General features: G+C 37.6%; 1 protein-coding gene across 1 annotated transcript in view; it reads left to right on the top strand.

Moving 5' to 3' along the window:
- Positions 1-8,037, top strand: part of LOC126162481 (E3 ubiquitin-protein ligase Su(dx)) — a 117,529-nt gene extending 109,492 nt beyond the window's left edge. Inside the window, exon 15 of the mRNA XM_049919024.1 lies at positions 7,260-8,037. Coding sequence (XP_049774981.1) covers positions 7,260-7,432 — 173 coding nt within the window. The 3' untranslated portion in view covers positions 7,433-8,037. The remainder of the gene's footprint in view (positions 1-7,259) is intronic.
- The last annotated feature ends 4,605 nt before the right edge of the window (positions 8,038-12,642 follow it).

The raw sequence follows: 12,642 nt of genomic DNA, 5'->3' as shown, positions 1-12,642 counted from the left end.
TAGGAAGAAAAATCATTCTTACTGTTGGTAGATGCCATGCATACCCAAGTTTAGTGACATTTCTCGACAAACATTGATGTGTTTCTTCCTACTAACTGTACAAGTCAACTTCACAGTCTTTACACCTGGGAATAATTAATACTGTCAAAGCAGAATACAGAATGGCTATTGTGTGGAAGTCAGCTTCATCCTTCAGAAGAAAAGCTGTAATGAGAATGACTATTTTACAGGCTGTGCACATGTTTGTCGCTGCCTGGAATGCTATAACCCAGCAGACTGTGTTTGAACCCTATTGACTGTCGTCATTACCAGTTTTTGTAAATGTTGATTCTGCAAAGGCTGTCATGGGTACTGACATGTCAGGACTGTGTTCTGATGATACCTTGTCGTTTGCTCATCAGGTAGACGTAAGAGACTATGTGGTGCTTATATAAAGAACCAAGCACAGCTGGTAGAAGAAAGAGGACACAAATGCACGTAGGTTTGCTGTGGCGGTTAGTAACTATTTTTCCTCATTCAATGTAGATGAGTTGGTTCATGGGTCCACACAAAAGAAAGAAAACGGCTACCTTTCAGAGTTGTTGTTGTTGTCTTCAGTCCTGAGACTGGTTTGATGCAACTCTCCATGCTACTCTATCCTGTGCAAGCCTCTTCATCTCCCAGTACCTACCACAACCTACATCCTTCTGAATCTGCTTAGTGTATTCATCTCTTGGTCTCCATCTACAATTTTTACCCTCCTCGCTGCCCTCCAATAAGAAATTGGTGATCCCTTGATGCCTCAGAACATGTCCTACCAACCGATCCCTTCTTCTAGTCAAGTTGTGCCACAAACTTCCCTTCTCCCCAATCCTCTTCAATAATTCCTCATTAGTTATGTGATCTACCCATCTAATCTTCAGCGTTCTTCTGTAGCACCTCATTTCAAAAGCTTCTATTCTCTTCTTGTCCAAACTATTTATCGTCCATGTTTCACTTCCATACATGGCTACACTCCACACAAATACTTTCAGATACGACTTCCTGACACTTAAATCTATACTCGATGTTAACAAATTTCTCTTCTTCAGAAACGCTTTCCTTGCCATTGCCAGTCTACATTTTATATCCTCTCTACTTCGACCATCATCAGTTATTTTGCTCCCCAAATAGCAAAACTCCTTGACTACTTTAAGTGTCTCATTTCCTAATCTAATTCCCTCAGCATCACCCGACTTAATTCGACTACATTCCATTATCCCCGTTTTGCTTTTGTTGATGTTCATCTTATATCCTCCTTTCCAGACACTATTCATTCCGTTCAACTGCTCTTCCAAGTCCTTTGCTGTCTCTGACAGAATTACAATGTCATCGGTGAACCTCAAAGTTTTTATTTGTTCTCCATGGATTTTAATACCTACTCCAAATTTTTCTTTTGTTTCCTTCACTGCTTGCTCAATATACAGATTGAATAACATCGAGGATAGGCTACAACCCTGTCTCACTCCCTTCCCAACCACTGCTTCCCTTTCATGCCCCTCGATTCTTATAACTGCCATCTGGTTTCTGTACAAATTGTAAATAGCCTTTCGCTCCATGTATTTTACCCATGCCACCTTCAGAATTTGAAAGAGAGTATTCCAGTCAACATTGTCAAAAGCTTTCTCCAAGTCTACAAATGCTAGAAACGTAGATTTGCCCTTCCTTAATCTAGCTGCTAAGATGAGTCGTAGGGTCAGTATTGCCTCACTTGTTCCAACATTCCTACGGAATCCAAACTGATCTTCCCCGAGGTCGGCTTCTACTAGTTTTTCCATTCTTCTGTAAAGAATTAGTGTTAGTATTTTGCAGCTGTGACAGATAAACTGATAGTTTGGTAATTTTCACATCTGTCAACACCTGCTTTCTTTGGGATTGGAATTATTATATTCTTCTTGAACTCTGAGGGTATTTTGCCTGTTTCATACATCTTGCTCACCCGATGGTAGAGTTTTGTCAGGACCGGCTCTCCCAAGGCCGTCAGTAGTTACAATCGAATGTTGTCTACTCCGGGGGCCTTGTTTCGACTCAGGTCTTTCAGTGCTCTGTCAAACTCTTCATGCAGTATCGTATCTCCCATTTCATATTCATCTAAATCCTCTTCCATTTCCATAATATTGTCCTCAAGTACATCGCCCTTGTATAGACCTTCTATATACTCCTTCCACCTTTCTGCTTTCCCTTCTTTGCTTAGAACTGGGTTTCCATCTGAGCTCTTGATGTTTATACAAGTGGTTCTCTTATCTCCAAAAGTCTCTTTAATTTTCCTGTAGGCAGTATCTATCTTCCCCCTAGTGAGATAAGCCTCTACATCCTTACATTTGCCCTCTAGCCATCCCTGCTTAGCCATTTTGCACTTCCTGCCGATCTCATTTTTGAGACGTTTGTATTCCTTTTTGCCTGCTTCATTTACTGCATTTTTATATTTTCTCCTTTCATCAATTAAATTCAATATTTCTTCTGCAACCCAAGGATTTCTATTAGCCCTTGTCTTTTTACCTACTTGATTCTCTGCTGCCTTCACTACTTCATCCCTCAAAGCTACCCATTCTTCTTCTACTGTATTTCTTTCCCCCATTCCTGTCAATTGTTCCCTTATGCTCTCCCTGAAACTCCGTACAACCTCTGTTTTTTTTTTCAGTTTATCCAGGTCCCATCTCCTTAAATTCCCACCTTTTAGCATTTTCTTTCGTCAGTTTTAATCTACAGGTCATAACCAATAGATTGTGATCAGAGTTATCCTTTGACAAAGATGAGCTAGAGAAGAATGGAAGAATGCAAACCCCCCCCCCCCCCCCCCCCCACACACACACACACACACTTACACGATGCCAGATAGACTAACAGTGACAATGCTATTTTCAGGCAACTGGAGTGGTTGTAGTGGGTGGGGTAGGTAGAGGGGAAGAGAGGTGGGAGGCAGGGCAAGGGGCTGGGTGTAGTGGCTAGTTCGGAGAGAGGCAGCCAGATTGCTGGCTATGAATGTGGGATGGAGGAGTGGCAGGTCTAAGTACTGGTACAATTGTAGTAGCCTGTGGGAAGCGGCTCACTCTAATGGCATGGGGTCATGAATTGGAAGGTGGTGACAGGGCAGAGAAAGGAAGAACTGTCGGATGGAGGGTGCAGGGACAGTAGGTTACCCTCTTTCTGGATGAAAGGCCACCATCAAACTGTCATCAAGAACAAAGTTGACCACCCGGTGTCTGAATGCTGCCCTTAAATCGACACACCAGTTGGTGATTTTACTTGTAATTTTAAAATAAATGGCTACATGTGTGGCATTAATATATTTATATTAGAATTTGCTGTGTCCACTTCATGTGCATTTGTGGTCAAAGTGTCCTACCTTTCACTAAAACAGGGTTTTACTACAATTAATTGTCAGCCTAAATATTTCAAACAGTGTTATTGTACACATGCTGCATTTTGAAATTATTTGCCAAGAAAAGTGCAAACATAAACAGAAATGTAAACTTAAGGTAAGTTAGCTTTCAGTTGCATTTTGGGTCGGAAATAATCTGCATTCTGTAAATGCTTTCATCTAGTGTGCATAGCACAGAGTATTTCTCTATGTTCCTTGCTTCTCTCATGAATACCATACAATGCACTATGTGCTACCATGATTGGAAGAAAATAAGTGGGTGTTTCAGAACATAAAAACATAGGAGGACAAGAAGTTCAAAAGATAGTTGTGTAATACGTTGGGTCACTTTTCCAACTTTATATTCCGTAAAACTGGTTAATATATTTTGAGAAGGGAGAAAAAAAATGAAAAGAAATAATAAACACACAATTTACATACAGGATCAAACACATTTCATCAAAGTTCATAGGCACAAACACTGTTTTCTCCTAGTTCATAATAAAAGCTGTTTTATTGAAAGTGACATGCACCTCTCTAGTTGAGTAGTCAGCTCGGCTAACTGTCTTATAGGTAATCCACTGGTGACTGGGTGTTGTATCGCCTTCACTGTCATTCCTGACAACTCGCAGAAGCAGTGTCAGGCAACTGAATACCCCAGCCAAAAATGCCATGTAATCATTTCATTTCATTGAAAATAACAGTACATAAATCATGATCAGTGCACTTCAAACCCGCATACATGGTGAAGTTGACAGCCATCAAAATGTGGAACTTAAACCACTTGACCAATGCTGCTTTCCTCCTCCAGTTTATCAGCGGTGTTCGAAATCGCCATTTCGTCAGTTTCTCAAAAAGTGTAAAGTTGTGGGCTTGATATGTGTAAATCAAGTTTCCTGATATATGGATGTTCTACAAATCCATTTGATACACAACATATGAATAATCTTGACAGTTGACATTGATATTTTTTTTCCCCCTCAAAAATAGTAGCATAATGAGCTAAACCCTTTCACAAGAGATACTTCTGAGTAGCCCCTCCTAGTTTGTCAAAGCTCATTGAAGTTGGGGCGTCACATTATCTGGCCTCTCCTTTGCAATTGAAATTTGGTAAAAGAAACAATTATAAACAGTAAGGGTATGAAGAAAAGGTAACACGTAAAATAAGGGATAGGCAGCCACTCATCTATAGCAGACTGATACAGTGCATTTGGTTGGTTGCATGGTGCTGTGTCTGAATGTGTGCATTTTACTAATAAAAGAACAGGGGCTCAAAAGTTAGTGTGGATAGTGATCTATGTTGCGTGTATGTTTGGTGCACACATCAGTCCACTATAGATGATCGTTTGCTTTTCCCTTATTTTACGTATTGCTCCATCCAGAAATTTTCATTATTGTTATAAGAAAATAAAACATAAAATTCCACTGAAGCCCCAAAGAAACTGGTATAGGCATGCATATTCAAATACAGAGATATTTAACAGGCAGAATATGGCACTGCACTCAGCAACACCTATATAAGACAACAAGTGTCTGGTGAAGTTGTTAGATCAGTTACTGCTGCAATTGCAGGTTATCAAGGTTTGAGCGAGTTTGAATGTGGTGTTATAGTTCACATATAAGCGATAGGGCACAGAATCTCTAAGGTGGCAGTGAAGTGGTGTTTTCCCCGTACGACCATTTCACGAGTGTACCTTGAATATGAGGAATCCAGTAAAACCTCAAATCTCTGACATCACTGTGGCTGGAAAAAGATCCTGCAAGAACGGGACCAACAACAATTGAAGAGAATCGTTCAACATGACAGAAGTGAAACGCTTTCGCAAATTGCTGCAGATTTCAATGCTGGGCCATCAGCAAGTGTCACCGTGCGAACCATTCAATGAAACATCATCTATATGGGCTTTTGGAGCTGAAGGCCCATTCGTGTACCCTTGATGATTGCATGACACAAAGCTTTACATCTCACCTGGGTCAGTCAACACAAACATTGGACTGTTGATGACTGGGAACATGTTGCCTGGTCAGTGGAGTGTGGTTTCAAATTGTATTGAGCGGATGAACGTGTACGGGTATGGAGACAACCTCATGAATCCATGGACCCTGCATGTCAGCAGGGGACTGTTCAAGCTGGTGGAGGCTCTCCACCAAAGAATAATATTATGTGAGAACAGACATCTGTCTGACACTGAATTACAGGCAGTGTATATTGCTAAGTAGTCTGAGATTATGCTCTGTGATTAACCACATTCACAGCATGAAGAACAGCCATCTCAATTTCCTCTTGAGTTTTGCAACAAATCGACCCATTTCCTTGAAACATTTACAGTGAGATTCCCATACTTGTGAGTATCTCCCGCTGCCCCTTGTTCTACACATCGTCATGAAACACTTTTCCACCCCCATACCATTGTAAAACCTATTTCATCTAAGGAATAGCTACCTGTAAGACAATCCATGTTATATGTCTGTTGTCTCCCAATCCATGTACAGTGTTTTATGTTCATGTGATGGCCACTACACTTACAATGAGGAGTAACTTGTATACAGAGTAGGTAGTGAAACAACATTGTGCTCATTGGGGCATACTCTGAAACACAGCACCCTGATCTTTTCTGCTTGCCTGTCTATAATTTACATACTTTCTGTCAACAATGGTATTATACCAGAACCTTTCACTTGATAACTTGCTATACAGCATATTCTCGTTTATGTCCCCATGACACCAATGTATACTTATTTATTATATTGTTATTTGCAAGCCTTCTATATTCCTGCTCTTGTGAACTTAGTAACTCTTAAAATTGCCATGATGGAAAAGGGTGCAAGCTAAAGACCTAATAAAGATACGTAACAAATAAATTTTGTGGAAAATAGAAAATCACTTGGGAGAAAAATATGAAGTGACAAATAAAACTAGGGAAGAGCTTAGGTTACCACAAATACAAGACACTATAGGAAAAAAGAAATAAAACAGAAAATGGGAAAACGAGAAGTAGGCAGACAAAATGGTGACCAGTTAGAACAATTTGTTGTTGTGGTTTGAAAATAGCACATAGTAAAATAGTGCTCACTACACTTCTAACATCTCAGGATTTCAAATAATGTTGTTAACACCAGGATTTCAAATAATGTTGTTAACACTGCCATGTTTGTTTCCTTGTCATCCTGTGGTTGCATCTTCCTTCACATAGGGCTATAATTGAATCTCCTAATTAATCCCACAGTATCTCATTTCCTACCAGATATCAGATTTTCTTGTAACTTTCTGTTAATGCTTGCGGCTTTCTCCGCTCAATAAGTAACACATTTTTTCACTGTGTATTTAATTTTAGAGTGAGTAATTGTTAGAACTCCACATAAACAGGTTATTATTGACCACCTCCATAGCTAAATGGTTAGTGTTGTTGCCTTCAATGAGGAAGTGTCTGGGTTCGATTCCTGTTATCTCCTCAGATTTTTTTTCTGAGGTTGGGAGGTCTGTAAAGGACTCCTCCATGCCACGTGAGACCAGATGTGGAGCTGCTTGAATAAAGAAGCAAAACGATCATCAGGACTCATCTACTGGCAGTAACAACTGGAAAGATTGTTGACATGCTGGTCATATGTCCCACAGTCACAGATTTCTCCTTATACTCCTTTGTAGGCAGTAGTCACCCAGTTGGAACAGTACTAAGGCCTATCCTTGAGTGGTGTTTTTGTTTACATTTATGGGTACTGTGTTGCCACTTGATCTTCTTAGCCACCTATAGAATAGCCACTTGTAGAATAGTATTAATAAAATGAAAATAGCTTTTATGGCTAGATTCACTTACTTTTTTGTCTCTTTTTGTGTATATTAACATTTTGTTGTTGTATCAGTTTAAATTATGTTTTGCAGGGAGTAATGGTCCACAGAGATTCTGTATTGAAAAGGTAGGCAAGGAAACATGGCTGCCAAGATCTCACACTTGCTTTAATCGACTTGATCTCCCGCCATATAAGAGTTATGATCAACTTGTTGAAAAGCTGAATTACGCTATTGAAGAAACTGAAGGTTTTGGACAGGAATAGTAAAAGTGCCTACAGTGCTACAAAATGTCCAATTTAAACCCGGTACCAAAATAATTTTGATGATACATGCGTGCACAGTTATGTCCATGCAATACTATCATGTTGTTGCATATTTTATGACTTTGTAATATTGTATAATGTATAATTAATTGTCCAGAGATGTACAGAAAGTAAAATGTCAAATGTTAAATATGTGGAGACTATAATTAAATCTTTTAAATAAAAGTGTACCTGCTGTGTGTGTGTGTGTGTGTGTGTGTGTGTGTGTGTGTGTGTGTGTAAATAAGTGTGTAACTATTGAGGATTGCTGTGTGTACAGATTGATATAATGTAAAATATTCCAGTGATGCATTTTAAGATGAAAGAACTGTTACTTGATTCTGTGATTATTGCACTGATATATATTAGCCAGATGTTGTAACATATTTTCATGTGTAGATAGTGATAAGGTTTCCCATATAAATATGAACATATGAAATATCTGTTGTACATTACTAAAAAATGAACATTTTAAATGATAAAAATTTGTGAATATTATTAATATCAGGTTAATAAAAAGTGCCTTTCAGTTTCGGCTGGTACTGAAAGCAGTCGTGTGTACTTTACATTTAGTGTATTATTTGCAGTGACTCCTTTGCACTTCATTCCTGTCACTTGCACAACTTTTGGAAATTTTTGTGTTAGGATAATTTTATAGGTAATGTTCACAGATTGGTATTATTTGCAATAGAAAAGATATATTGAATATAGGATTTCATCTACTCACAGATTGTAAATTTAATTCCTTAATCATTGATTAGTACTGAGCATATATATATATATATATTCATAGCACACTACTGTTCATTGAGTTGGCTCAGGGTTGTATTGCCATTTTAGAAAAAGAAGGGAGGAGGGAGTGACTGTAGAATATTTTGAAGTATAGCCCATTGAAGCTCATCTGCTGTAACCATATAGAAGAATATAACATGTATTTTATGCCAAGAGCTTGAAAAATAATGTTTGTCTCATATGTGAAATGTCAGTGACTTGTAATCTTTAGCCTGATCCCTCAGAGGTACAATTATAGTTATTATTGTAACAACTTAAATATTTGTGTTTAAGTTTCAGACTAATTTGTTATCAAACAAAGTAATGAATTTTGAGTTGGTTGTATTACATGGTTACATGGGTTTTGTTGACCAGTACTTCCTTCACAGCATGGGAAAGTGCAATTTGGGTCTTGGTGGGTGGCAGTGGAGGTGGGATCTTTATTCACAACATTCCAAATTTTCACTTGTGGTGCTATTTTATCAGAGTTCAACATCCAAATAATAGAAGTCATAATATATAGACATCCTCAGTTCTTTGACTTTCGAGTTCTGTAAATAATGGATTTTAGTGCTTAATGCTAGAAACTAAAAGGCAAGCAAATTGGTATGAAAGCAATATATGTTCTGTAATGATTATTAAGGATTTATATTGATTCAGTGATGACATTTTTGCAACTTAGAATCAGATAAATTATTTTAATGATAGTGCTTCTTCATAGGATGTTGCACCCAATTTTGTGTCACTTTTATACTTTGATAGACAAGAAAATTGGAGGTAGTATGCCTGTGGTTTGTTTTTTCCCCCACAAGGCTATATATGAACATCCATACACATTACCATTTTTACATCATCTTAAAATTTTGACATTTGCCTATACAACTTATTGAACATAATTTGAAAAATAGGAAAAATCATTCCACATAATTACTCAGGAACAGTCTGATTTTACCAAGCCTTTTCGTCCTTGTTCACTGTTGTTGAGAAGTTCCTGAATATAATATTTCAGAAAGCAAACAGCGTAGCTTTGGTGTTCACTACTATGTTCTTATGAGGTAATGGTGTTTAAAGTACAGAATGTAGCACACAGTATCTGTTTTCTGTCCAGTTCTCAGGTTATTACATTTCTGCCATTCATTAAGTAGATACTCCTGTTTTGTGACCCAAAAGAACATCAGATGATTTGTTTTTGACCAGGAACTTGTTGTCGATGGTCTTGAAAGGTATATACATTGCTCTGTGGCACTCTGTTGCAAAACATCCACAAAGTGGCTCATGTGCGTTCTTACTCTTCGTACACTTCTAAGTCTTTTTTTGTCTTGTGGGATTTTATTGTATCATCTATTCTTGGTGCAGTAAACTTCATTACAACAGCAATTAATATACGGTCAGAAAGTATAACTTTCATGCACCTGAGTAGGCCTTCTTTTCAAAGAGAGTACCATAACTAGCGTAGCTTTTTCTGCATCACATAACAGTCCATAAGGTCACAGCAAATGTTTTATAAGTCTTCTTTAGGTTGAGCCTATATTTTGAATACCCATTTTACATGAACTTTTAAGTCACACTTCCTCCACCAGTCGTCCATAAGGATCAAACTTCATCCCACCGAGCAAGATAGCTCAGTAGTTAGTATACTGGAATTGGGAGGATGGTGATTCAAATCTGCGTCTGGCCATCATGATTTAGGTTTTCCGTAATTTCCCTAAATCGCTTAAAGCAAGTGCCAGGATGGTACCTTTAGTAGGTAATGGCTGATTTCCTTCCCCATCCTACCTTAACCTGAGCTTGTGCTCAGTCTCTAATGACCACACTGTCGATGGGATGTTAAAACACTAATCTTCTCCTCCTCCTCCTCCTCCTCCTCCTCCTCCTACCTTCACCCAACATTATTGGCAGGCTATGCAATGTCTAAACTCACTGAACTCAGTGGACATCTGATCTTGTTTGTATTATTAACAAACTATAATTCTTCTTCTTTTTCTTCATCCAAATTTCCAGGATGGTTTCTCTTTGTAGCCTATGATTAATTTCATCATCATCTGTACAATTTAGAATTGCGCTTGTGATTTCTCTCCAATTACAGGATGTGTAACTACACATCATCTGTTCGTACTTTATTCTCTTGTAAGACATTGTTTCAGCTATTATTACCTTTGTGTTGGTAGGACTTTCAATTGTAATTTGCCTTTTTTGAATTCACTTACAAACTTTATGACAGGACAATACGTCAATGTTGGTATTTTGTATAATGCTATAATGGTGTCATTTATGAAATGGCAAAGCATTTAGCTCCTAAGTAGGGTTCAAGTAAATTTAAATAGAAGTGCAAAATTCAAAACCTACATATTTCTTCATTATTTCAAGAGAAGAAAAATTGGATGTAGTCATTTTTTGCTTAGCTTAACACATTCTCAATGTATGCAAAAAGTATATTAAAACATCAAATCTATGAATGATTTACACAGTGAAAATGATGCATCAGAAATTCTGGCCAAGCTTGTAAAATACATCTTTAAGTATAAGGTTCTGTTCTGGAGACCTTGTTGCCTTACATCTGACTAACTGGACTTCTGGAATGGTTGTTGCATGTAAATATACAGTTTAGTCACCCTGTTTGAGGCTGTTTTCAATGCATCCAGCCTTAACAATTAGTATGTGTGTGCGGGGGGGGGGGGGGGGGGGATTTGGTTGGTTTTTCTTCCTTCCTTTAGAAAGGATTCAGTTGCCTCTTTAAAGGGTAATTGAGAAAGAGAAGATAAACGGGTTCTTAATTGCACAATTAGGTAGTGTAGTAAATTTTTTGGCAATTTATAAAGTTCACTTGCCCAGGTTAACATTATGTATCTGTGGTTACGTTATTTCCAAGTTTGGGTTTGTTCTATGTACGATTTTTATCTGCTTTATTCAGTTTTGATTTATTGTGTGTATTATGAGTAAATAAAAAGTAAACAATGTTATCATTGAATACCAAGCCTTGACCCAACCAACTTCATGAAGAAGAAAATTTAGATCTTTTGATGTTTGAGTTGAATCCATTTTGTAAGTCATCTTTTTAGTTTATCATTTATACCTACTCTTCAAGTTAATGATAAAGTAGAAAAAGAGAGAATTTACCACTGCATGACCATACAGAGAGACTTTTTTGAAGATTTAAACACACAAGAAATATTTTGTTTGTATATTTTTTTCTCCACAGTTTACCCATTTATCGTCCTATTTCCTCAAGTATTGTAAACATTTATATACCACATTTCTAGCAGAATGAAGAAGACTGAGAAACTGTGTGTTAACATGAGTGTGCCCTTTCTGAACTTTTGGTATATACCATTTTAAGTGTAGATTTCTCCATTGCTGATCAAGTTGATGTTGAAGAGATGTTAAACTGTTCTGTGAAGGAATAATTTTTGGACAGCGATAAATAATTGGTGTACATGAAGCCAGTAATTCCTCTTTGATAACCACCACACATTCTTCACCAGTTATTTTGCCCCTTATTTCTAAGCCCAGAAGGCAAATGTATCTCTTCACACTCTGAGCTTTTGGAACTATGTGCTAGTATTCTCAGTGTTGCATTTGAAACAAGCTTTCCCCCCCCCCCTCCACCACCGTTCCCCACATCCCAAATTAGTCTATAAAAATAATTACAGGATTACGTCTGTCACAGTGTATCTTCTGAAGATGCAAGACAGTAAATCAAATCATTTATGTGTTATTCTGTTGAATTCCCTTAATGTGTACTGCCCCATTGAAACTATCTTTCCAACATTTTCCCAGCCTTTAGTCACACAAGCAAAACATTTCAAAATAATCACTCCTCCATGACACTTAATCTTTAAAATCCACCCTATATTTCTAGGCACAGTTCTCATTATCTGTTTCAGCCCCATTACTGATCTTCCACCCTCTGCTATGCACTTCAATGATTTACGGAGTATGATGTAGATGTAAAAGTAGAGGAGATCTATGTGTGAAAGCATGCACAGAATTTATAATGTGTCTGATATTTTTAATGGGTGTGGATACAATGAAACTGTAAGAATGGATGACAGCTTTTCAGCATGGTTTCAAAGACCTCTGTGCTTGTTGCAGACTAACTTTTGTCATCAGTATGTCATAATCTCAAAATAATGTCATTGAAACTATGGTTTTGTATATAAATCCACAAAAAGTGGAATACACATAGTGCACTGTGACCAAACTTAAAAAACTTAGTGAACAGTGCTTTGGTAGCAACAATACAATTTACTTATTATTATAATGTAGGAAAGTAACACGTAATACTATGAGCACAGACAGTGGAAGTCATAAAACAGTTTTCTTGTAAGCAGTCATAATCCAGCCATTCATGTTGTTCCTCTATCAGGACTTTGACAAACTGATTTGGTTGTGTGTCATTT

This window comes from Schistocerca cancellata, chromosome 2 (assembly GCF_023864275.1).
Source record: "Schistocerca cancellata isolate TAMUIC-IGC-003103 chromosome 2, iqSchCanc2.1, whole genome shotgun sequence".
NCBI classification, from domain to species: domain Eukaryota; kingdom Metazoa; phylum Arthropoda; class Insecta; order Orthoptera; family Acrididae; genus Schistocerca; species Schistocerca cancellata.
The sequence above is the reverse complement of the archived record's forward strand: the minus strand, read 5'-3'. Positions and strand labels throughout refer to the sequence as shown.